We start from the raw sequence: 22558 nt of genomic DNA on the forward strand, positions 1-22558 counted from the left end.
CAACGCTCTGGACATCAAGATCTCCCAAGCTGAAGAGGAGGCCTCGGACCCGGTTGAGAGACGGATCCATGGGAGACTGCCCACCCCGCCGGCAATACCTCTTCTTCCCTCCTTGGAGAAGTTGGCCAGGCGTTCCTGGGAGGCCCCTGCATCCACGGCGTCCAACAACAGGAAGGTTGAGTCCCTCTACAGAATCTCTCCACCGACTCCGTCTTGGCTGTTTGGGCATCCCAAGCAAAGCTCAGCCATTGTGGAGGGCTCGCAGCGTGCTTCCACCCCGAAAGCTTCCTTGATGCCATCCGACAAGGAAGCTAAGAAGATCGACGCACTGGCCAAAAAGGCGTATTTCTCCTCGGCGTTGGGCATGAGAGTGGCGAATTACAACGCGTGCATGGGCGCTTACATACAGTGGCTCATGGAGAAGGTGTCCCCTCTCATTCCGGACTTACCTGATGATTCCCAGGCTATCCTCTCGGAAGTCCGCGATGAGGCCCACTCAATTGGAGGATGGCTCATCACTTCGGCCAGGCATAACACTGACTGCTCCGCTAAGTCTATGGCGGCCGCCATAGCACTCCGCAGGCACGCCTGGCTAAGGTCTTCGGACCTAAACCAGAATGCTCGCTCGACCATCGAAGACATGCCCTTCGACGAGGACGGCCTCTTCCATCGTGAGACGGACGAGAAGCTTAACTTTAAGTACAGGATGAGGACCGCTGCCAAGAAACACGGTATGTCTTCTTCCCCCCAGTCGTCTTCTCGCAAGCGCTTCACTGCTGTACGCCAGTGGTATGGCCAGGGCCAGAGGCCCTACCAACAAGATAGGCCTTTCCAGCGCCAGGATCAAGGCAGACAACGCTTCCCGTCCCAGTCTTCCTCCTCCTCGGGCCGTCGGTCGGGGCCCAAATACAAAAAGAATTATAGGAGGCAAGATTCGGACCCGGCTAAGAAGAGGAACTGATGGGACGCAGCGTACTCCGTCGCTTTTCCTGCTCCTTCCTTTCTGGACAGACTGAGGCCTTTTTCTAACACCTGGGCCACAATCACCACCAATTCTTGGGCCCTCACCATCGTCTGTAGGGGTTATGCCCTTGAATTTGAGGAGCTCCCACCAACTGGAGCTATTCTGTCCACTCCCCCCTCAGACACCCTTCTCGACGAAGTACGCACCCTTCTTGCCAAAGGCGCCATCTCCGCTGTCGATCCCGTCGACGTCCCTAGATGCTTCTTCTCCCGTTATTTTACGGTCCCGAAACCTGATGGGGGAATCAGGCCCATTTTGGACCTTAGACAATTGAATGCTTACCTGTCTTATCGCCGTTTCCGGATGGTAACGCTTGCTTCTATTTTACCTTTGTTGCAGCAGAACCTGTGGTTTGCAACGATAGACTTAAAGGACGCTTACTTCCATGTCAGCATCCGGGAGTCCCACCGCAGGTTTCTGGCGTTCGCCGTCGGGACGGACGTCTACAGATACAACGTCCTCCCCTTCGGCCTATCTACCGCTCCTCGCATTTTCACCAAGTGCATGGCTCCCGTGATTGCTCACCTACATCGCCGCGGCATGAGAGTCTTCCCGTACCTCGACGACTGGCTTCTCGTGTCCCCCTCACGTCAAGAGCTACAGCGACACACCTCAGAGACACTCGAGCTCTTACGGGACCTGGGCCTAGTGGTCAACCTCGAGAAATCCCAGCTGCTTCCCACCAGGCAGATAAAGTTCATCGGCTCCCTCCTCGACTCAAACAGTTGTATGGCCTTTCTGCCTCCGGACCGTTTCCAGGCCTTGGCCCGAGCCGTCAGCAGGTGCACCACCCGAAGACGGGTTATGGCAAGGGACATTCAGGTGGCATTAGGGCACATGGCGTCGACAACATTTGTCACTCCGTGGTCAAGGCTCCGGGCTCGACCATTGCAGTCATGGTTCCTGTCGGTCTTCGATCTGGAAAGAGACCCCCCTTCCCGCAGACTTACCGTGCCAAGACCAGTCATTCGCTCCCTCCGTTGGTGGCTCGACTGCCGGAACGTTTGCGCCGGCATGCCTTTTTTGCCACCCCAACCAGAGTTGGTGTTGACCACAGACGCATCGGAAGACGGTTGGGGTGCTCACGCCCTGGACCTATGGGCCAAAGGCATCTGGTCCCGGGACGAGCAGACACTCCACATCAACGCATTAGAGCTGTTGGCGGTGGAAAAGGCCTTAAGAGCTTTCGAGTCCTCACTGTCGGGGAAAGTTGTTCAGCTCAGAACAGACAACACCACGGTGATGTTCTACCTGAACAAACAAGGTGGCACCAGGTCACGCACCCTCCTAGACATCACACTTCGGCTTTGGGACTGGTGCATAGCCCGGAACATTTTACTCCAAGCGGTACACTTGCCAGGCACCCAGAACACTCAGGCGGACCTGCTAAGCAGGTCCCCCTCGTCGTGCCACGAGTGGAGGCTCCACCCGGAGACTGTACACGACCTCTTTGCCCGATGGGGAACCCCACAAATAGACCTGTTCGCGACCGTGTACAACTCCCATTGTCCCCAGTTCTGCTCCCGGACGCCGGACGACGACTCCCTCGGGGATGCGTTCGGGTTCCGATGGTCGGGGATAGCACTCTACGCCTTCCCCCCCTTCCCGCTGATCACCAGGACAGTCTCGAAGATGGCTTCGGATTCAGCGGACGCGATCCTGATCACGCCTTGGTGGCCCGGACAGCCCTGGTTTCCTTGCCTTCTTCACCTCTCTCGAGCCAACTTTCTCCGGCTCGAGCCCAGACCGGATCTCCTCACGGTTCAAGGAGGTCGCGTTCGACACCCGGACATCGAGACCCTTCCCCTGGTGGCGTGGAGAATCCATCCCTAGCCCGGCTACCGGCCTCGGTACGGAAGGTTATCTTGGCTGCCCGGAAACCGGCCACCCAAAAATCCTACAAACTCAAGTGGAACAGGTTTCTTCGGTTCCTGTCTGGCAGACGCCTTTCCCTGGCCCAGGTGAATACACCGGTGGTCCTGGAGTTCCTGATGTCCCTCATCGATGCGGGCCTCTCTACCACATCTGTTAAGTGCTATCTATCTGCTATTTGCTCGTCCTTCCAATTTGATGGGAAGCCCTCCTTTTTTAAAGACCCCCTTGTCAAGGGATTCCTGAGGGGCTGCAATAATTTATACCCCCAGGTGTCGGTCCCGACTCCGGCCTGGAGCCTCGAGACGGTGTTGGGGGCCTTACAGTCTAAACCATTTGAACCCCTAGCCACCACTGACATTAGACTCTTAACCTGGAAAACAGTGTTTTTGGTGGCTATCACTTCGGCCCGCCGGGCGGGCGAACTTTGTGCCTTGCGTCGGGACCAACCCTTCCTTAGGTTCCACTTGGACAAGGTAGTTCTCAGGACAGATATTTCCTTTTTACCCAAGGTTGTTTCCACTTTCCATATGTGCCAGGACATTGTTTTACCAACGTTGGCACCCAGCCCGACTACCGATGCCGAGCGGGCCCTCCACTCCCTGGACGTGCGTAGGGCTTTAGCCTTCTACCTGGACAGAACTAGACACTCGAGCCGCTCGGAGAGACTGTTCCAGTGTTACTCGGGACCGAAAAGAGGACTGCCCGTGTCGGCCCAGAGGCTCTCTAAGTGGATTTCGAGCACTATTGCCCTATCTTATGAGCTTTTGGGCAAGCCCCTGCCGACCAGCATCCGCTCCCATGCCACAAGGGCAGTAGCGGCCTCTTCTGCTTTCTTGTCTGGCATCCCCTTGGACGAGATTTGCAAGGCTGCCGTGTGGTCTCAGCCCCTAACCTTTATTAAACACTACAGGTTGGACACTAGGGCCAAAACGGACGCAGCTTTCGGGAGGGCTGTGTTGGTGTCAGGACTACATTGACTGTGTTGGCTGTTGACTGTGTTCCATACCGACAACATCAGCATGACCGTCCTTGAATGACTCAATGCTGGGGTTCAAGGTCCTTTTGGGATTGCTTTTGCCAGGTGGGATTTTTTTACAAGTATATAAACAAACCATCAATTCTTATACTTGTTTCAGTTATCTTTATTGTCTGTTACTTATTGGCTCATTGGTCTCCATGACACTCCCACCTCCACTGACCTTAGCTTGCCAGTCTCAACCCATTTGTATGATTCGCAGAGACCACGAAGAAGAAGGACAGGTTGCTTACCTGTAACGGTATTTCTTCGAGTGGTCATCTGCGAATACATACAAATCCCGCCCATCCTCCCCTCAGTGTCCTGCTCTGATTGGCTCTTTGTGTCGCCGGCACGGCGGAAAATTGCGGAACTGGGGAAAAGAGCGGGAACGGAGGCTTTATAGGGGATGGGCGGGGTTACCGCCAAAAAGTTTCAACATGTTGCAAAGTGTACTTTGCCTAGTGATTCCAGAAGTTTCCGAAGGCACTGCGCAGGCGCAGTACAACCCATTTGTATGTATTCGCAGATGACCACTCGAAGAAATACCGTTACAGGTAAGCAACCTGTCCATCTCTTTCACCACTCTTTTCCTGACTGTCTTTTTCCTTTTCCTTTCCCCCCTTTTTCGTTATACCATTTTAAATGACGTTCTTATTAAACAATGCCAAAAAATACCATTCCAGACACTAGGACACTATTTTATTATTTCTCTTTTCTGTAGATCCCTTTTCTTGCCCCACTCTATTATTTTGGAATCCAGCATTTCTTCCTCTGACAGAATAAAATATAGAAATAACGATCTGTTAATTAATAAACCAATGATGATTGAGTCACTGCATAAGGAGGAGATACAAAAATATAGCAGAGGCCCTCCAGCCCTGTTTCTGGAAGCCTCTCACAGAGGAGTCCAGAAGAGACAATGAAGCCCTTTTTGGGGAGTCAAGTCCATGGATCCTGATGGAGTCAAGGGGCGCAAAACCAATCCCGAGGCCACATTTTCCCTCCCCTGTTCCAGGGCCAAGGGAATAACCCCAAACACCACTACCTCTGCTTGGAGTCTTCAAGAGATGGTAGGCCTTTGACCGCCAAGGCGAGATCCCGTAAGCCCCTGAAACAGATTGAGAGGAAATGAAAAATGTCACGTTGAACCTGAAGAAAATTCACATTGACTTTCCTCAATCCTTCCTTCTCTCCCCCACAACAAGAAAAAAAGGGACCAGGTCAACATCATTCTCCCCTTTGCAACCCTACTCATCCTCATAGCCATCTCCACAGTCTTAGAAAGCCAAGAAAGTTCATGAAAGAAGCATATGAGAAAAGGAGAAGATCTTTGCAGAACCTCCGACATGAAAAATTCCTCCCTTTTCCCCATTTCCCCATCATTTTGCCCCCTACCCCAGTTTAAAAAGTGCAATAAGCACCAGTAACAAATGACTTTCAAAGCACTAAAGTAACTGACAAGGACAAATTACTTTCAAAGACTAATTTCCCCAAGCTCTTGTCCCAACGCACTACAGCTATTGACTCCGCTGTCCCATTTCCCTAAAGTGGGGTTGGTGGGATGCAGCTTGTCAACCAGCCTCCCCTCATTTAAAATAATCAATGTCATTTTCAGACAATTCTCAAACTGCGTTAAAACAGCGCTGCGCAAAAATACACATAAACAGCCCCAGAACAGCCCCTAATATAATTCTGTTTTGGTTAGAGACCTTCTCAAAATGGTGACCAAAAGTTTTGTCATGGGGAAGGAAAAAGAAAGGTCGAACTGTATGGAAGCAATATATACCAGAGTATAGGATGTTTGATTTTACAGTAAGCCTGTGCCATGCGCGGGCTTCACTTATATGTGGCTTTCAGCATATGCTGAAGCTGCGGAAGAATGTTATTCAATGGTGTGTGCACCACGCAGTACCACTTGCATGCACCCCTTTTTTCAATGGGGTGCAAGCATACATGATTTTCCCCTTAAGCGGAGAGGTCTGCAAAGTATCCCCCACATAAGGGAAGAGACAGGTGTATAACGGGAAAAAGTAGGGTCTATTTTGGTCAACTGAAAGAAGAACTTTGGTTTAATAATTGGAGAATATTGACAGAGTTTTCCAAGGAGAGGAAGGAGTATGAGAATGTAAAGGAAACAGTTAAAGTGATCTTCCACATGACAGAAAAAAGAAATGAATAAGGAAACATCATTTCCAGGGAGGATGGAAGGGAGGGGGGAGAAGGTAATATACAAAGGAAATACAGTCGCACGTCCATTTTCATGGACTTGAGATCTGCGGTTTAGATTATTCACGGAGGGGCAACCTCCATTAAAGTTAATGGTGCACATGGCCATGATATATGCATGCAGGAGCACACGGCCATTCAAAGCTATGGGGCCTGAATATACGCGCATTTCCAAATTCCTGGGGAAGGGTCTGGAACAGAACGGATCACCACAAATTAGAGTGAGTACTGTATGTATAAGAGGGATTAGTTAATAGTTGAGTACAGCTTTGAGACAAGATGTCAATAATTTGTTGGCATGTAAAGTAATATGTTATATTAATAAACTCATATAACAAAAAAAAAAGATTTTAAAAGGAAGTGATGCCATGTCACTTTCAGTCGCCATTTTGAGAGGGGCTCTGAAGGGAAACTGGTATTTAGTATTGCTGGTGGTTGGTGCAGTCTGATGGGAGACGTGTGGGAATGGTCCCCTGATCCCCATACAGTTGCCCACCCTAAACTAAAGGATCCTCCACTGCACATCCATTTAGTCATTTGTCATCAGGCAAGCTTTGCAAGAGATCAGGCACAACATGATCTTGTCACATCTAACGGAAGGGGAGCAGCTGCCCTCAAGAGCATCCCCGCATACAATATACAATATACCTACTGGTAGAACTCCCACATTTTCTTTGCGTAGTGCTTGACTTCCTCTTGGGCCATGGCTAGGAGGTGCTTGTTTGCCCCGATGCCGCCATAGGTAGCCTGGAACGCCAGGGTCAGAGCCTTCAGTAGTTTCCCCAAGGGATGCAGGGAAGACTTCAGAGCCTGTGACAAAAAAGAGAAGAACGCTTTTCATCATCCAGAGTAGGGATGGAGAGAATATTTGTAATTATTCCTTCCCAGGTCAAAAAAATTATTTCCAAACAGCTGGGGAAAACCCAATGGGAAGAATACAGACCCGAGAGAATTTTACACAATTGACACCCAGAATCTGAATGTCTTAAAGAGTTGCAGAGGAATTTTTCTCTGCAGAAAAACATCTAGGGAGCTTTTGCGCCAGACCTTGGTTGTTTTGCACAGAAAAGAATGTGTTTCCGCTGCAGAAAATGCTTGTTTTCTGCACTGAAGCCAGGGGTTTGTGAGGGTATTTTTGCCCAAAAACATTTCTTTTCTTTTTTCCCTCCACAGAATAATGTTCAGAATAATCAGAATAACCAGCAACATCTTGAGGCATTTGAACACGGGAAGAATACTGTGGAGGCATATTCATTTTCTCCAGGAGCAGGGGAAAAAACACTATCACAAAGCTTCACAGATGTATAAGCAGAGTCCCAAAAGAATAACCATTTGACATACAATGACTCTATGCAGTTCTGTCTTCTTCGGCAGTGCATTGCTCTTTGTCAGTGTCTTCGCTGTACAACTATTTCCCCCTGGGATTGTGGACTCAGCTATTGTGCAACCCACACTGTGCATTAAGCAAGAACATTGGCAGATATGCCATGAGCTGCCCAATGTTAATATTCACTAGATGGGTGGTGTAATTACATGTGTGGAGATTTGCACAGCACAAATACAATGTAGGATCTGGCCAATGTAGGATGTACAAGGCAAAATTAAGCCCCCGTGTCCATTCAGCCCTTCACCAGTCGGCTCCGTGTGTGTGATCGCCATACCTCTTCCAAATAGCTTTGCAGGGCTTCTGTCTCCAAATGTTCAAGTAATTCATCAAGGAAGTTGACTTTCTTAGGAGCCTCTTCTGTTCCTCTGAAGGACAGTGAGGAAGAGAATATGACTGTCTGGACACAGCAGCTTGCATTTAAACACATAGTTTTCCCTGATGGCCTTAAAAATCTCTGCCAACCGCAGGGAAACAAGGAAACAACAATCATAGTGGCAGGCTTGGCATTTCTGTACAGCCATCATTATTAGTGGATGGGTACTCCACACATTGGAACTCAGGGCCAGCCCTACCATTAGGCAGCAGGGGGCAATGGTCTCAGATGGCAATGGCTGGGGCAGCAATGGTAACCCCCGCCCCATATTTTTCTTATAAATTCCCTGGTGATTTTAAAGAAAGAAAGAAAGAAAGAAAGAACATCCTTAGCAATGTTTTTTGTACTAATGTTACTCATAAATCATCATTCACATATATCACACTGAATGTATTGGTAATAATTTGCTGCCTTGAGTCCCTATATTGGGAGAAAGGTGAGACATATGAAAATAATAATAATAATAATAATAATAATAATAATAATAGTGACATAACCAACTAGCAAAATTAAAATTGTACCTTTACATTACAATGTACAAACAGCCTAAATATATTTACATGTACATGTGGTTCAGGTGAAAAATCTGGTGAAGAATTCACCCCCCCCTCCCCCTCGGGCCAAAAAACATTGCAGAAAATGCATTTTTCTGCACAAAGATGTCAAGACTTTTTGCACCTTTTGCATCTTTTCTGCCTGAAACAATGCATTCTAGACAAAGTTTTCAGAATTAATTTTTCATTAAAATGTTTCGAAGTATGAAGAGTTTTCAGCACCTCAAGCTTTTTGTTCTTGCTTTGGTTTGGGTTATATTTTTGCAACAGCAAAAAAAGCCCAACATTTTATTTTTAGCTATTGACAATCCCCAGCAAATTCCAAAAGTTCCAGAAATGTGGTCCATTGACCCAAACTCCTGGCTGAGTACTTGGAGCCTCCCCTCACCTGTCACAGAAGAGGTACTCCTGGGACTTCCGCAGCTCCTTGCTGGTCTGTACATGGAAACCCATGAAAGACTCCTCCATTTCTCCTTGACCCCCTGAAGAGATGAACTCCAGGAACTGGACATAGAGACCTTCCCATCTCTGTTCCACTGGGAATTCTTCCCGGCCGAGCTGGCTGGACAAGGAGAGAAATGGTTGCTCAGGTTGGGCCTCTAAGGGAGGTCTCCACATCGGTGTATTCCATCACCAAAGTGAGGTAGCACTTTGCATGTTGGAAAAATAAGCAGATCGAAATTCCACACCCGTATCATGCTTGGCAAAGTGGAAAGCAATAGGAAAGGAAGAAGACCATATTATAGATAGACTGATTCAAGGAAGCCACAGTCCTGAGTCTGTAAGAGCTGAGCAAGGCTGTCAATGATCGGGTGACTTGGAGATCCCTCATTCATGGGGGCACCACAAGTTGAAGCCAACTTGATAGCAATCAACAACAACGAAGTCCTCCTTTGTGTAAGCAGGTATCCATTGTCACCACACCCCTTCCTCCAAGCCATTTTAGACTCTGGTTTACTTGAAGAAGGCATGTCTTAAGCCTAAAATAGCCCAAGGATGGGCAAAATACATGACAAAGTTACTGTGGCCATTTTTAAAGAAAAGTAAATAGCAAGGGTAAAGCAAAGCATTGCAGCCCTGCAAGGTCCTATGGCTCCCCATCCCTTGGCAGTTGCCCACAAGTCAGAAGAACCCTCCTTGGAAGAGCATATGTTGATATGAAACCACCTCTACCTTCTACTTACACTTTGGTTATTGTATCATCCGGCTCTTCTCCGGAGGTGTTGAGGACTCCTTGGGTTTGTAGCCCTTTGCTGGATTTGTTGGTGAATGTCCCCTCCAGAGTGAAGCCATTGGGGAAGGTCAGTTTCCCCTAAAACCATCCGTAAAGCACAGGTTAACCCTAGGAATGGGTGACTCTTGTCCATTTTGCTTTCTCGTGTTCATACTATTTTAAATCCCAAGCTCTTTCTGCCAAATGTATGAAGAAATTTGTGCAAGCTGTCAAGGCTTTATTTTTTTTTAAAAAAAAACCTGAACTAAATGAAATCCCCCTCCTTCGGCATCTGCCCACTTCCATAGGTACACACAATAGGTGTGCTCTTTTCTGCGCACACACGCACACACACAAATCACATTTTTTGGTTAAGAATTATGTTCTGAAATACAAAGCATCTCATCCCTCTAGTATGCTCCTCAGCAGAGTTTCTCGTCCCTTGAGAAGCTCTTCTGTCTCATTGATGATTGGAATTTTAATATTCTTTCCATCCTTGTTTACAAGCAACAAAATGCCTTCCAAACCTGGAGCTACTTTGACAAACTCCAGCCTCTGATCCTGAATCCACCAGGGCTTTGGAGCCACAAAACCCATGCTCACCTTTCCAACAAATACCAAGTCTCTTGTGAAGTTCCCCTCATATATGGAGCCATCTTCTAGGAGAAGAATACCGGATCCCTGTAAGCGACAGCAAATAAAATAATAAACAACCTTTCTCTCTCAATAATAATAATAATAATAATAATAATAATAATTTGTTTTATTTATATACCGCTATTCCAAAGATCATAGCGGTGAACAGCAAGTAAGCTAATTAGCAAGTAAGCTAATTTGCCCCCAACAGTCTGGGTACTCATTTTAGCTCCCTCCTCGGAAGGATGCAAGCCTGAGTCGAGCTTGGGCCCTTTTGCTGGTCTTTGAACTCGCAACCTTGTGGTTTCGAGTGAATGGCTGCAGTACAGGCATTTAACCACTGCGCCACCAGGGCTCCTCAAAACAAATCTGGAAAGGCTTAGGGCTGAAGAGCTAAAAGTTACAAATCCCAGGATTCTATAGGATGCAAAGTGGTGTAAAAGAAAGAAATATAAGGGAAAGAAAGGAATTAATATAGACTCATAGATTTAAGCACAGGCTTATTGCGAGTAAGAAACAGAACATTTGAAGAAGAAGGTGAAGAATTCAAATAGTATAAGGAAGGTTAAAGTAGAGGCAAAGGGAGGTTAGAAGGATGTAAATCAAAGAATAATGAAACTGGGAAAGATCCAAAGACTAATTTGATCCATTAATTCTCAGCTATTGGTTATTAGTTTTAAAATGAATTTGAATGATTATAAACATTTTAGATCATGAAAGGTTTAATAGCAAAATGAATTTGAATGAAATTGAATGAGCATCACTAATGTGTTTTTTGTCATAAGTTACATATCACTGTTTTGGGGTTTTTTTTGTTTTGTTTTTTCTGTTGATGTGGTTAGATTTGTTATGTATGTTATGAAAATTACTGTGTGTGTGTGTATATGTGTGTGTGTGTGTGTGTGTGGTATTAAAGTACTGTAGACTGTATAATGTGAAAGAGACCAAAAGCCTCTCACTCCTTCCACATTCATGAAGACACAGGCAAACCTCTCCCAAAAGACACCTTTTCCCTCTACTTACCACCATTTTGTCCAGATGGAACGTCCTTCGATAGCACACTCCAGACTGCATGACCACAATCCCTGTGCCATGTCTCTGGTCTTCATGCCACATCCCAATATACCTCTCCCCTCTGGAACAGCAAAGGAAGAGGATCAGATCACTTCTCCATGAAACTGTAAACGTGTCTTTTACGTGAATCAAATGGAAAAGTGCAGAGGACTGGGCATCAGACGTGGGCTTGGGTAAATGCGTTCACAAGCTTGTGGGGTTTTTAATTTATTAAAATTTTAATAAATTAAAACAATGGGGGCAGGGGGAGTCACCTAACTGATAAGATAACAAATTATCAAGAGACTCATAGACCAAGTCAACAAAAGCTCATGCTACAGCTTCTTTTGCACAGTTAGTCTCAAAGGTGCTTCAAGATCCCTTTGCATACTGATATTCCAGACTAACATGGCTATATCTTGAAATTATCAATCAGTATATTAATTAAGGACTGTTTATAACAAACCTTACCACTAACTACAGTGTCTAAACATCATACAAAACATCTTTCCATAAATCTTGATGTAAGGATACAGTCCATCTCTCAATTGTGTCCACCTATTTTCCCCCTTCCTAGGAAACAATAATGAGGCAGAGGAGGGTGCAACCTGTATCCACAGGAACTGAAGAACTCATAAGCAGAATCCAAAGTAGAGCTCATCCCTAATGTTTTGTGCCATGCCCAGGGACTTTGTCTGGCACTGGGACACCAAGAGGAAAGAAGGACATAGGGACATCCTGCACATGGCTACTGTTAGCACCATTTTGTCTGTGAGAGGAGGGACTGAGGTTATGGCATGCAGTGGCAGGCAGTTCCATTGGCTTAAAGACCAGGAGGAGTGCCTCTTCCAGTCCAATGGAAGCTGTGTCTGTGGGCACCCTCTTTGCAGGTGAAATGTATAAAACCATTGTCCTAATCTGCTGGCCACCCACTTACCTCTCCTTATCATCCCAGACGCCATAGCCGCTCTTCTTGTCGTTCTCCCAATGCCCAGTGTATTTAAAGGGGTGCTCAGCAGAGGAAGTGTTGTCCAAAACGCCAAACCCTTGTCGGACGTTTTCCTGGAAATATCCTTTATAGACCATCTCACTGCCGTACCTGGAAAAGAGGCACATTATGGATGACGCCCTACTTTCCCATTGTGTTGTACAAAACGTTGCATATGGGTGTTGGTTGCCCTGTGTGGAACCTGGGTTGTATTGCAGTGTCATTGAATCAAATGCACAACTGAGTGTGTATCTGCATGCACAAAGGTATCTCATGCGCAACTCTGCTTCTGAAGAAGAGTTCAACTGAATGAGGCTATTCCACATTTTATAAAAATGTCCAACAGCTTCCATAGAGAACTTCTGCAGGCATAATTTTAAAACATGACTTCATTATTTGTATATTTTAAAGCATGTACTCATATGAGTGTACATTCATGGTTTTATAGAAATGTATTTTAACAACTGGTTTTATGTGTTTTCTTTTTCATTGTGTTTTGTATTTTAATACGCTGTACCCTGCCTTGAGACTTGAGGAGAGGTGGGAAAGATATAAAATTTATCATTCTCCTGTGTTTACTCTGCTCTTCCTTCCCTCAGAAAAATGCCCCATAGTGTTTCACAAAACAAAAGAGCTCCTGTTTGCAGGCTTACCAGTGGCACAAAAGAAAAAGGAAATGGGGAAGAAAGAGAAAGAAAGATCAATTCAGGCACCAAAAGTAAAAGAGCAGCTTTTATATAGAGATGGTCTATAGAGTGGGTTCAAACCACTACACCACGCTCGCTCTGTGTATATACTATGTAGTATATAATATATCTACCATATGACATGTAATATAATAGGGGTCTGGACCCAGTTGTTAGTCCCTCTTAGAGAGGATGCACTGGCTCACCCTTCAGCATCTGAATCAAAAGGTTTGCTCTCGTTCAGACAATCGATAGGGTTCAGACCTCTGTGGGGCACCCAGGGGTCATCTGGCTTGCCCCTTGTTGCCCAAATATTAAGCCAATTAGGGTCCAAGGAGAAATGGAGAGGAAAGGAATGGCTGTTCAAAAGCAGCTCTTCTGAAAATCTGACTTACTCGCAGATCCCATAGCCGCTCATTCTGCCTTCCCGCCAGTGGCACTTGTAACAGTCGTAGCGGTCCTCAGATGCATGGGGAACAAGGCAAATCCCAAACCTAAAGCCAGGAACAAGAGAGGTCTGAAACAAGAGCCCCACTGTGGAGCTGGATGGGCATGGGGGCCAAAGCCAAAACATCATTTTGGATTCCAGATCACTTGCAAAGACTCCTCATTTTCTTATTTCATATATTTACTGGGCTGTAGTGATAGGAGAATGAAATTACCCCCCCCCCCCATGAAGTTTTCACTGAATCCTCGAATTTCTAAGATTACAGAAAGTGAGACATTGAACATGGTTCACACTTAAAACTCTTCCATTTGCTGTGTTCACTTTCTCTTAGTCCTTTTTCCTGCCTCTTTGTTCTGGGTGCCTAAATACTATTTCTAAATACCCAACTGAAGTTGTAAGTTACTACCAGAAATGTTGGGACCACTGGAAAATTTTAAGGACAAGATTTTTTTTTCTTTTTAGTGGGGAACAATGCCCTCATTTGTGGAACTACACCCCTGGAAACCAAGCGTTTAATATTCAGTCGCCCTGGATGGGGACAGAGCTGTATTACAGTTCTGAAAGTGCATCAGCATAGTGTCTGTCATTGGATCAGAGGACTTCTGACTAGCGGTCATACTGGCTAGAGGATTCTGGGAGCTGCAGTCCCCCAAAATTCCCATGTTTGCAAAGATTGGTTTAGGGGCTGGGTATGTTTAGTATGCAGAAGAGAAAATGGAGGCATGATATTTTTTGGTCCATAGGTGTCTGGGGAGTAGGCTATACCCATGAAAGTAACCGTAGCACCAGAAGCATCCTCACCCATCTTCCAAGCCATTTTTGAAGTCACCAACGTAGTTCCGGCCATCCGGCCATGTTAGCGTCCCCCTGCAAAGAGCAAAGATAGCTTGCAAAAGCATCCACAGAGGTAACTATATTGTGCCGCTAAGCAGTGTCATCTTTTGAAGTGTAAAAGAAACTGGGCTGACAAGGAGGGGAAGTGCCACCAATTCTGGGCCCTGCCAGAGGACACAGAAAAACCCTTGCTTCCTCTCTCTCCATCTCTCCCAGGGCAGAATCCATCTACAGCCAGCAGGAGAAAGACAGGAAGCTTCACCTCTTCCAGACAAGTCGGAGAGATCAGGTATATTTTTATATACGAATATAATACAGACCTTTGTATCTTTTGCTAGCCACTAACTACAAATAAGCTACAAATAAGAAAGTAGAGTTGGCCGTGAAGATCCACAAGGGATTGTTTCCAGGACCCCCCATAGACACCAAATTCAGCAGGTGATTAAGTCCCTTATATAAAATGAATGAGATGAGAGGCTGGAGAGAGACTGAGGATCTGTGAAATGGAGGGAGTCATGAATTCCTGCCAAGCACTAGAATCACAGAGTTGGAAGAGATCCCAAGGTTCATCCACTCCAGCCTCATTCTGCCATGCAGGAAGACACAATCAAAAGCATTCCCAACCGAGTGCCATCCGGCCTCGGTTTAAAAACCTCCAAAGAAGGAGACTCCACCACCCTCCAAGGCAGCGTCTTCCACTGGCAAACAGCTCTTACTGTCTGGACATTCTTCCTAGCGTTTAAGTCAAATCTCTTTTCCTGTAGTTTGAATCCATTGCTCCATGTCCTAGTCTCTGGAGCAGCAGAAAACATGCATGCTCCTTCTTCCACATGGCACCTTTTCAAATATTTAAACATGGCTATCATGTCCTGTCTTAACCTTTTCTTCTCCAGGCTAAACATCCCCAGCTTCCAAAGCCATTCCTCATGGGGCTTGGTGGTTTCCAGCCCTTTCACCATTTTGGCCACCCTCCACTGGACATGCTCTGGATCATGGCATTTTGCAGATCCTCCATCTCTCTCCAGCCTCATGTCTCATGTACCTCCAGCCCTGCAATATAAGTTCAGCACTTTGGAGAGAGCACTTAAAATTCAGAGTGGGTTTACCTTTGCTACTAGACTACGCAGACGAGCCCCCAAAAAGAAAATTGTAAACAAAGCTGAAGACTTACTTGCCATGTGGCTTCCCCAAACACCATTCTCCTTCATAGGTGGCATTCTTGAGTCTCCCCTCACTCCGGAAAGTGAAGGTGGAGAAGCGGCAGAGAGGAGGATCTCCCCCTTCTCCAGCTTCACCCCACAAAGGGAAATCTCTCTTCCCATTCAAGGCCTGGCGCACCGCTTGATTCAGCTTCCACTGCCACACAGCCTAAGCGAAGGAAGGACAGAGATGGGGGGAGATGCCAACATAGGTTTGTAGACAGAATTGCCACTTCATGACTCTCCTTGGTGCCGGACAGGGTGACTGGAGGTCCTCCTTTTCCCAAACAGGCCTTACATTTCAACCTTATGTCTGGGGGTCTGGGAGGAATTGCAAAACGTCCTCTATTTTGAGCCATAAAACCTGTCCTTGTGTCATCCCAGAAGGCAACTAAAAGGTAGCTCAATAGATTTATTCCTGCTCCAGCTGCTGCAAAGAGCTTGTTAGTTGCAAGCTGTGGAGGAGTCCGTCGCTGACAATGTGGTGAGTTAGTTTGTTTTTTTCTGATGGAGGTATGGAAAGGAAAGGAGGATCTGCATTGCAGGTCAGTGGCAACAAGGGGAAGCAGGGGCAAAAATGTGCAATCTGGGTTGAGGAAGAAGCAGGAGGGATGAGAGAGCAAATGGGAAAACTACAAATGAAAGGAATAATTTGAAAGGAATAATTTGAAAAACCCTCCCAAAACATGAAAAGAAAATCTTGTCCTGTTTGACCACATATATTATCTACATCCGTACAAGGGCAGATACTCACCCGTGATTCTGGTTCTTTGGCCAAGAGGAAAAACCCTTCTTCTGGTGTCCTAATGCGAAGGGTATGCCTGGGAGAAGCACCAAGTGGAAAGAACATGTTGAGAATAGCATTTATTTTCTAGCTGCCTTCAAAAACCTAGTGTGGGTTCATGGTTAGCACATTGGAGTGACACCTGGGATTTCTAGTTTCTAGTCCCCATTCAACCATAACACTCACTGGGTGACCCTGAGCTGGTTGTGCTCTCTCAGCCTCAGCTACCTGATAGGGTTGTTCTCTGTATAATGTGGAGCACTTCTACAGATGTTGCCTTGAGTAGAGTAGAAGAAAAGGTACTTAGAAATGTCCCTAAGAAATAATTATTAATAAATCTTAGAAACGTTCCAGGTTGGAAGCTGTTGGAGTGGATGCTAAAGATTCCACCAAGTTGCCCTCTGGATGTGTTGGACTTCGTTGCTAAGATCCTTCAAGTCAGCTCTGACTTGTGGTGACCATCTCTTAGGGTTTTCTTGGCAAGCAGAGCAGTTTTGCTGAGAGAGTGTGATTTGCTCAGGGTCACACAGTGGGTTTCCATGGCTGAGACAGGATTCAGACCCTGGTCTTCTGGAGTCCTAAGCCAGTGCTCAAACCATTACACCACAGTGGCTCCTTGCATTGTACTACATCATCCCAGAGCCAACATTGTGGGAAGTGTAGTGCAGTGCATCTAGAGAGCACTAGGGTAGGGAAGGCCAGACCAAGCTATGGACAAGTCAGGAATGCTCAGCTATTCAGCTACAACCTTGTTAAGGACGAGGCATGGCTGATCTGCCATAGACCATCTCTGAGAAGTTTTAGAAAAGCTTCTCCAGATCTTCTACCCATTGTACCCCAATACTCAACCCCTTCACCCCTTATATCTGGAAATCTCAGCTTGGAAAAGTTACATTTTTGGAATACAACCAGCGCTTGGAACAACAGGTTGGAAAATTAATTTGATAACATTAAATGTTGGATGTGAAGTCGAAGGCTTTCATGGCCGACATCCATAGTTTTTTGTGGGGTTTTCGGGCTATGTGGCCACAGATGCTGGTGAAACGTCAGGAAGAAACTCTTCTAGAACATGGCCACATAGCCCGAAAACCCCACAAAAAACTATTAAATGTTGGAAATTGGAAAAAACAATTAATTGCCAGCCAAAGGCAATAACTTAAATAGTTTATTTTTTTATGTTATTATCATATAACTCATTGTTCAAAGAAAGAGTCACATTACTCTGGATCAGTATGAAAAGGGAAATTTAAAATTGCAAACTTCTCTAGGCAGAGGACTATCTTTTTGTCTCTCCTGTTTTCCAGTGATAATCCCTAATGCCCACAAAGGAACTATTTAAGGGGAGCCAGGGTTTATTACTTTCCTGTGCCGCCTGATTTGGCAAATATAGGAAACTACAAGTCCCATGCTCCCAGTTATGGAAATACTGGTAAGGCCTCTCTAGCAAGTGCTCCCCACTGGGGGCTTCCTTTTGCAAAGGTCAACTCCAAATTAAACCCCCAGTTCCAAATTCAAACCATCACCAAGAGCAGACAGAAAAAACTCTGTACTGAAACTAATCCTAGCAACCAAGTTGCCTCTAACTGTGCTGCCATCTCTTAGTTTTCTCCCCAAACCTTTTCTGTCTGCAACAGAGAATGAAGAATACACCCACCTTATCTTTTGCAAGAAAGAGCAGGGAGGTAAAATGCCAAGAGCACTGAACTGCTGCACTGAGCTACAGAAACAATTCCCGCTGCCAAGAGAAATTTCACTCACTTTCCCGTTTCCTTGAAGGTTTCATCCACCCACACGAGCTTCAGATCAAAACTCTGGAAGCCATTCCCCTAGAAAATGGAAAGAAAAATGTTCAGAAGAGGAAAAGCCCCACAGCATCGCTCACGGCAAGTGGGGTTACGCACATCCTGAAAATATCCTTTCCTCCGTCTGCACAAGCCAAAGTTGAGATTGCTTTCAAGGGTTCACCCTCAAGAGCCTGGAAAGGTCTTAGAAAGGCCCTCAGCATTACTTTGGGATCCAAGTAGCTCAAAAAGAAGAGGATGAATTCTATAGAGCAAAACCAAGAGTAGGAATCATGCACACAGATCCCCTCCCAGATGCAGCCCAGCCACCCATGGCAAACAAACAAACAAACAAACAAACAAATAAATAAATAAAGGAGAGGAAAAAGGTCAATTGCAACTCCTAGAATCATAGATTCATAGAATCATAGAGTTGGAAGAGACCACAAGGGCCATCCAGTCCAATCCCCTGCCATGCAGGAACTCTCAATCTAAGTCCTGGTAACTTCCAAGAGTTTTGACTTTTTTAAAAAAAATCAAGGTCTCCCTAACCTTTAAAATATCAAACACCTCATTTGAATCAAACTGGAAGTGAACTTCCACCCACTTATAGTTTTGGATGTTTCAATATTTGTATTTTGGAGCACCTGGTGTTGGTCCCTGTGGCTCCCCAGAGCTGGATATTGGCTCCCTGGAGTTTCTTCATCCTTGGTGTAAGTCAGTTGTGGGGAAAGTGTGGCCTGTGGGGTTCATGTGGTCCCTGGGCATCCTTCTTGCAGTCTATGAAGCCCCTGACCAGTCCTCCCAAACCCCTTCACTCCCACTTTTTAATAAATTGGTGTGATTTTGAGGTTACTTTCACCAAACACCCACATATAGCCCCCTCTTCAAATATGTCAAATCAAGCAAATGCATTCCCTACCACCTCAACCATTCTGAATCTCCCACCCAAAATGTTTTTGTTGAAGTCCCTCAACATCACTTCTGGCTGCCATTTTGAGAGGCATCATGGAAGGAAATAGAGTATGCTGGGAATGCAGTTGGTTGGAAGGGAGGCAAATGTCAACCCCTGGTTCAGTCCATAATCCCCCCATTTCTGATATTAAGACTATGAGCACCATTGCTTATGTGAGAAGAAAGCAACTAATCCTAGGGTTGTACAGTTACATTTATTTCACTCTTGCATAGAAAAATGAATAACTTCAAAAGTTTCTCCTCTGTCTGGGTGACATTATAAGAGTTTTGGATCATTTAAAATTATTCTGCACACTTTGTGAAAAATTCAGTTGTATTAAAAATTTGAGAGATTTTGCATGAAACCCCAAAAGCTCTGGAGCAGAATATAAGTGTATTTTGTGTCCAGAGAACTTTATGCACAAAACATTGTGGGGAATTGTGTGTGTGTGTGTGTGTGTGCAAGTGTGCATAAACATTCTGTTTGTTTTCCAAGCCGAAAACAAGTTTCACACAAAGATTTTTCTTCTCCAAAATTTTCACACATACAAAAAAGGATGGAAAGGTGCAAAATCTCATGGCAGCTGACCATTTTCTGAACAGAGTCTTGACCTTTTGAGGCAGCCATTCTTGTCAAGGGTGAGAAAATTTATGAGTATCCTTTGCTTCCTCTGCTAGCCGCAAGAGGGAAGTATTGGCAGCAGCTAAAGTGAGGAGGAAACCTCACAAAACAGAACTGGATGTGGCCACTGGCTGCGAAATGCTAACTGTCTGGAGGAAGGGTCAGCCAAATGAATCCCTCCACACCACAACATACTCAACCTAGACAAGGAAGAAATTGAAATAGCTAAAGAGTTCCCATACCTAGGATCAAACAACAACCAGAATGGTGACTGCAGCCAAGAAAGAAGAAGAAGGCTAGGAATCAGAAGGGGAGCCCTAAAAGAACTAGATAAGCTCCTAAAGAGTGAAGATATGCAACTGAGCACTAAAGATAGAATAGTACAAGCTACTGTATTCACCACCGCTATGTATAGATGTGAGAGCTGGATGGTGAAGAAAGCAGACAGGAAAAGAATCAACTCATTGGAGATGCAGTGGTGGAGAAGAGTGCTGAAGATACCATGGATGGCTAAGAAGACAAACAAATGGGTCCTTGAACAGATCGAACTAGAAATCCCCCTGGAAGCCAAGATGACAAAACTGAGGCTGCTGTATTTTGTCCACATCATGAAAGGGCAGGACTCACTCAAAAAGACAATAATGGGCCCGTACAGACAGGCCAAAATAAAGCTGCTTCAGGTCTCTTTGGAGGAATGCTATTTAAATAATGCATGCATCCTAAGAGGCTAGAAGCCACGCCAAAGCCACTCTCCAATCCTAAGGACTGGAGTGCAGCTTTGGCGCAACTTCTGGCCTCTTATGATGCTTGTGTCATTTAAACAGCATACCTCCAAAGAGACCCAAAGCAGCTTTATTTTGGCCTGTCTGTTCAGGCCCAATGCTTGGAAAGGCAGAGGGCAGTAGAAAGAGAGGAAGATCACATACCAGATGGCTAGACTTAATCTGGGAAGTCATGGGCAAGAAGGTACAGGAACTGAGCCGAGCAGTGGAGAATGGGAGGGCTTGGAGATGTCTCATCCCCAGAGTCACCATGAGTCAGGCTGACTCGAGGGCAGTTAACAACAGACAACACACTTGTACAAGGTTGGTCTCCAATATCTACTCGGCCTACTAACCTGGATGAGCAGAAGGATGTCACTGAAGAGCAGGATGCGGTCTGATCGTCCTGTGCTGGCAAAAATGCTGACATTTCGACTGTCTTCCAATAGCCTCCTCTCAGGAACGCCAAGAAGATCCTGTGACACAGAGGAGCCATAAAGTTGATTTAGTCACTGCCTGGCAGGCATGGGCTGCTACCAGGGACCTAGGGAACTCCCTACCCCACTTTTGCCAGGAACCTTGGAATCCTGTGCCTCTTTATTGGTAGGTAAATATATGTAATTCCCATCCTTTGAACATCATAGGATCCCTAGGTTCTTGACTGTTGAGACTGCCCATCTGCTTATCCCGGCAGGAACCAAAAACAGTGTTGGTCTGCATGGACTGCAATGTTTGAAATTGCTCTCCTTTAATTGTATTAAAATTTTATTTTAGGGGGTTTTTTTAGACAGCTTTTACAAGTTTTAAAAAAAAACATCTAAATACATTGAACCTTTACAAAATGTTTATCGCTTTGTACTGTTTTAGTTGCTTTTATTTGTTCATTGCCTCGGGAGCCCTGGCAAGCTAGAAAGTGATACAGAAATATTTTAAACAAATAGTTCTTTAAAAGGTAAGTTAGCTGAACAAGTCAACTCACCTGACCTCCCCACAATTCTCTCTCCTTCTCTTTTAACATACCATGAATTTGTGACTTAGAGACTTCCACAGGTTTCTGGTGAGGCATGCTTCATCCAAGGCTTGGCTAATGAAGGAGCGTAGCTTGGCAAACTGTCTGGAAGCATTGGTTATTGATTCTTTCTCCAGTCCCTGTTAGGGGAGAAAATGCAAAAGAATTCTTCACTATTTCTTCAGGATCTATGCTACAGAAACAGGCAAGTTTCTCTGTTAGGAGATCATGGGAATTAGGACCGAGTGAGCAACGGATTCTGGGACAAAGCAACACTGTAAAGCTCTACAGAGAACTTGCACAAATAGTTCCTTCCTACAATTTGTGGCCTACGGAGCTTGTGCAAAGAAGTCTGTTGGCTGAGAAGTCTGGAAGACCCTTCTCTCTGTCCCACCATCCTCCTGGGTATATCTGATGGGATTACAAAACAGGGTCCTCTTGGGGGTTGCTCTCTGGCGCTGGGACTCCCTTCCAAGAGAAGACAGACTGCAGCTTCCATAATCCTGCTCTCCTTCCCCATGCAAGTGAAGACCTCTCTGTTTTGGCAGGTTTTGGCAGGCTAACTGCAAGGGGAAAAGACCTATCAAAGGATCTTCTCTGAAGATGCCAGCCACAGCTGCAGGCAAAACGTCAGGAATAAACTCTTCAAGAACATGGCCGCATAGCCCAAAAAGCCCACAAAAAACGATATATCAAAACGTTCCATGCTGTTTATTTGTCCCTTTTCCCTCAGTCACTCTTTTAACTGCTTTTAATCCTGTTGTTAATTTAATTATGTTTTTAAGTTTTATGTTTTATGGATTTCAAGGCTATTTTTTTAGAAAGCTATGCCTGCTATAACTTTGGCAAGCCACCTGAAGTCCCAGACCAAGAAAGCGGTGGGCTATAAATGAAGATGAGGAGGAGGATACCTGGCTCTTTGTCTCCTGAAGCTCAGAGAAGACAGCGCTGTATTGCTGGAGGTGATCCTGGAAGGGTTTATATAGGACCGTGTGGAGAGCCACTGCTATGGAAGTGTCTGGGGAGAAATCTTCAAGGAGTTGTTGGAGGGAGGGCTTGTGGGACTTCCAAACTTCACTGCAACAACAAGTCACAATCCACAAGACAAGCTGGTTAAGGATAGGATGCTAGAG

At 45.6% G+C, this 22558-nt stretch overlaps 1 protein-coding gene across 4 annotated transcripts in view; it reads right to left on the reverse strand.

The window, feature by feature from the left end:
- ALS2CL (ALS2 C-terminal like) overlaps window positions 1-22558 on the reverse strand; it is a 60981-nt gene that overhangs the window by 12049 nt on the left and 26374 nt on the right. For 3 of the 4 annotated variants that reach the window (XM_089533776.1, XM_089533775.1, XM_089533774.1), the window contains exons 5-20: window positions 22337-22502; window positions 21437-21565; window positions 20773-20892; window positions 18057-18124; window positions 16269-16335; window positions 15487-15683; window positions 14283-14348; window positions 13429-13527; window positions 12297-12458; window positions 11330-11441; window positions 10274-10351; window positions 9642-9769; window positions 8846-9019; window positions 7805-7895; window positions 6796-6953; window positions 4963-5025 (exon numbers count right to left, since the gene is read on the reverse strand). In XM_089533776.1, coding sequence (XP_089389902.1) covers window positions 4963-5025; window positions 6796-6953; window positions 7805-7895; window positions 8846-9019; window positions 9642-9769; window positions 10274-10351; window positions 11330-11441; window positions 12297-12458; window positions 13429-13527; window positions 14283-14348; window positions 15487-15683; window positions 16269-16335; window positions 18057-18124; window positions 20773-20892; window positions 21437-21565; window positions 22337-22502 — 1878 coding nt within the window. Of the gene's footprint in view, window positions 1-3945; window positions 4689-4962; window positions 5026-6795; window positions 6954-7804; window positions 7896-8845; window positions 9020-9641; window positions 9770-10273; window positions 10352-11329; window positions 11442-12296; window positions 12459-13428; window positions 13528-14282; window positions 14349-15486; window positions 15684-16268; window positions 16336-18056; window positions 18125-20772; window positions 20893-21436; window positions 21566-22336; window positions 22503-22558 lie in introns of those variants that run through there. The other variant, XM_089533777.1, reaches the window with a different exon arrangement.

The sequence above is a fragment of the Sceloporus occidentalis genome, unplaced genomic scaffold (assembly GCF_023333645.1).
Source record: "Sceloporus occidentalis isolate IW3139 unplaced genomic scaffold, rSceOcc1.0.p SCAF_7, whole genome shotgun sequence".
NCBI lineage: Eukaryota > Metazoa > Chordata > Lepidosauria > Squamata > Phrynosomatidae > Sceloporus > Sceloporus occidentalis.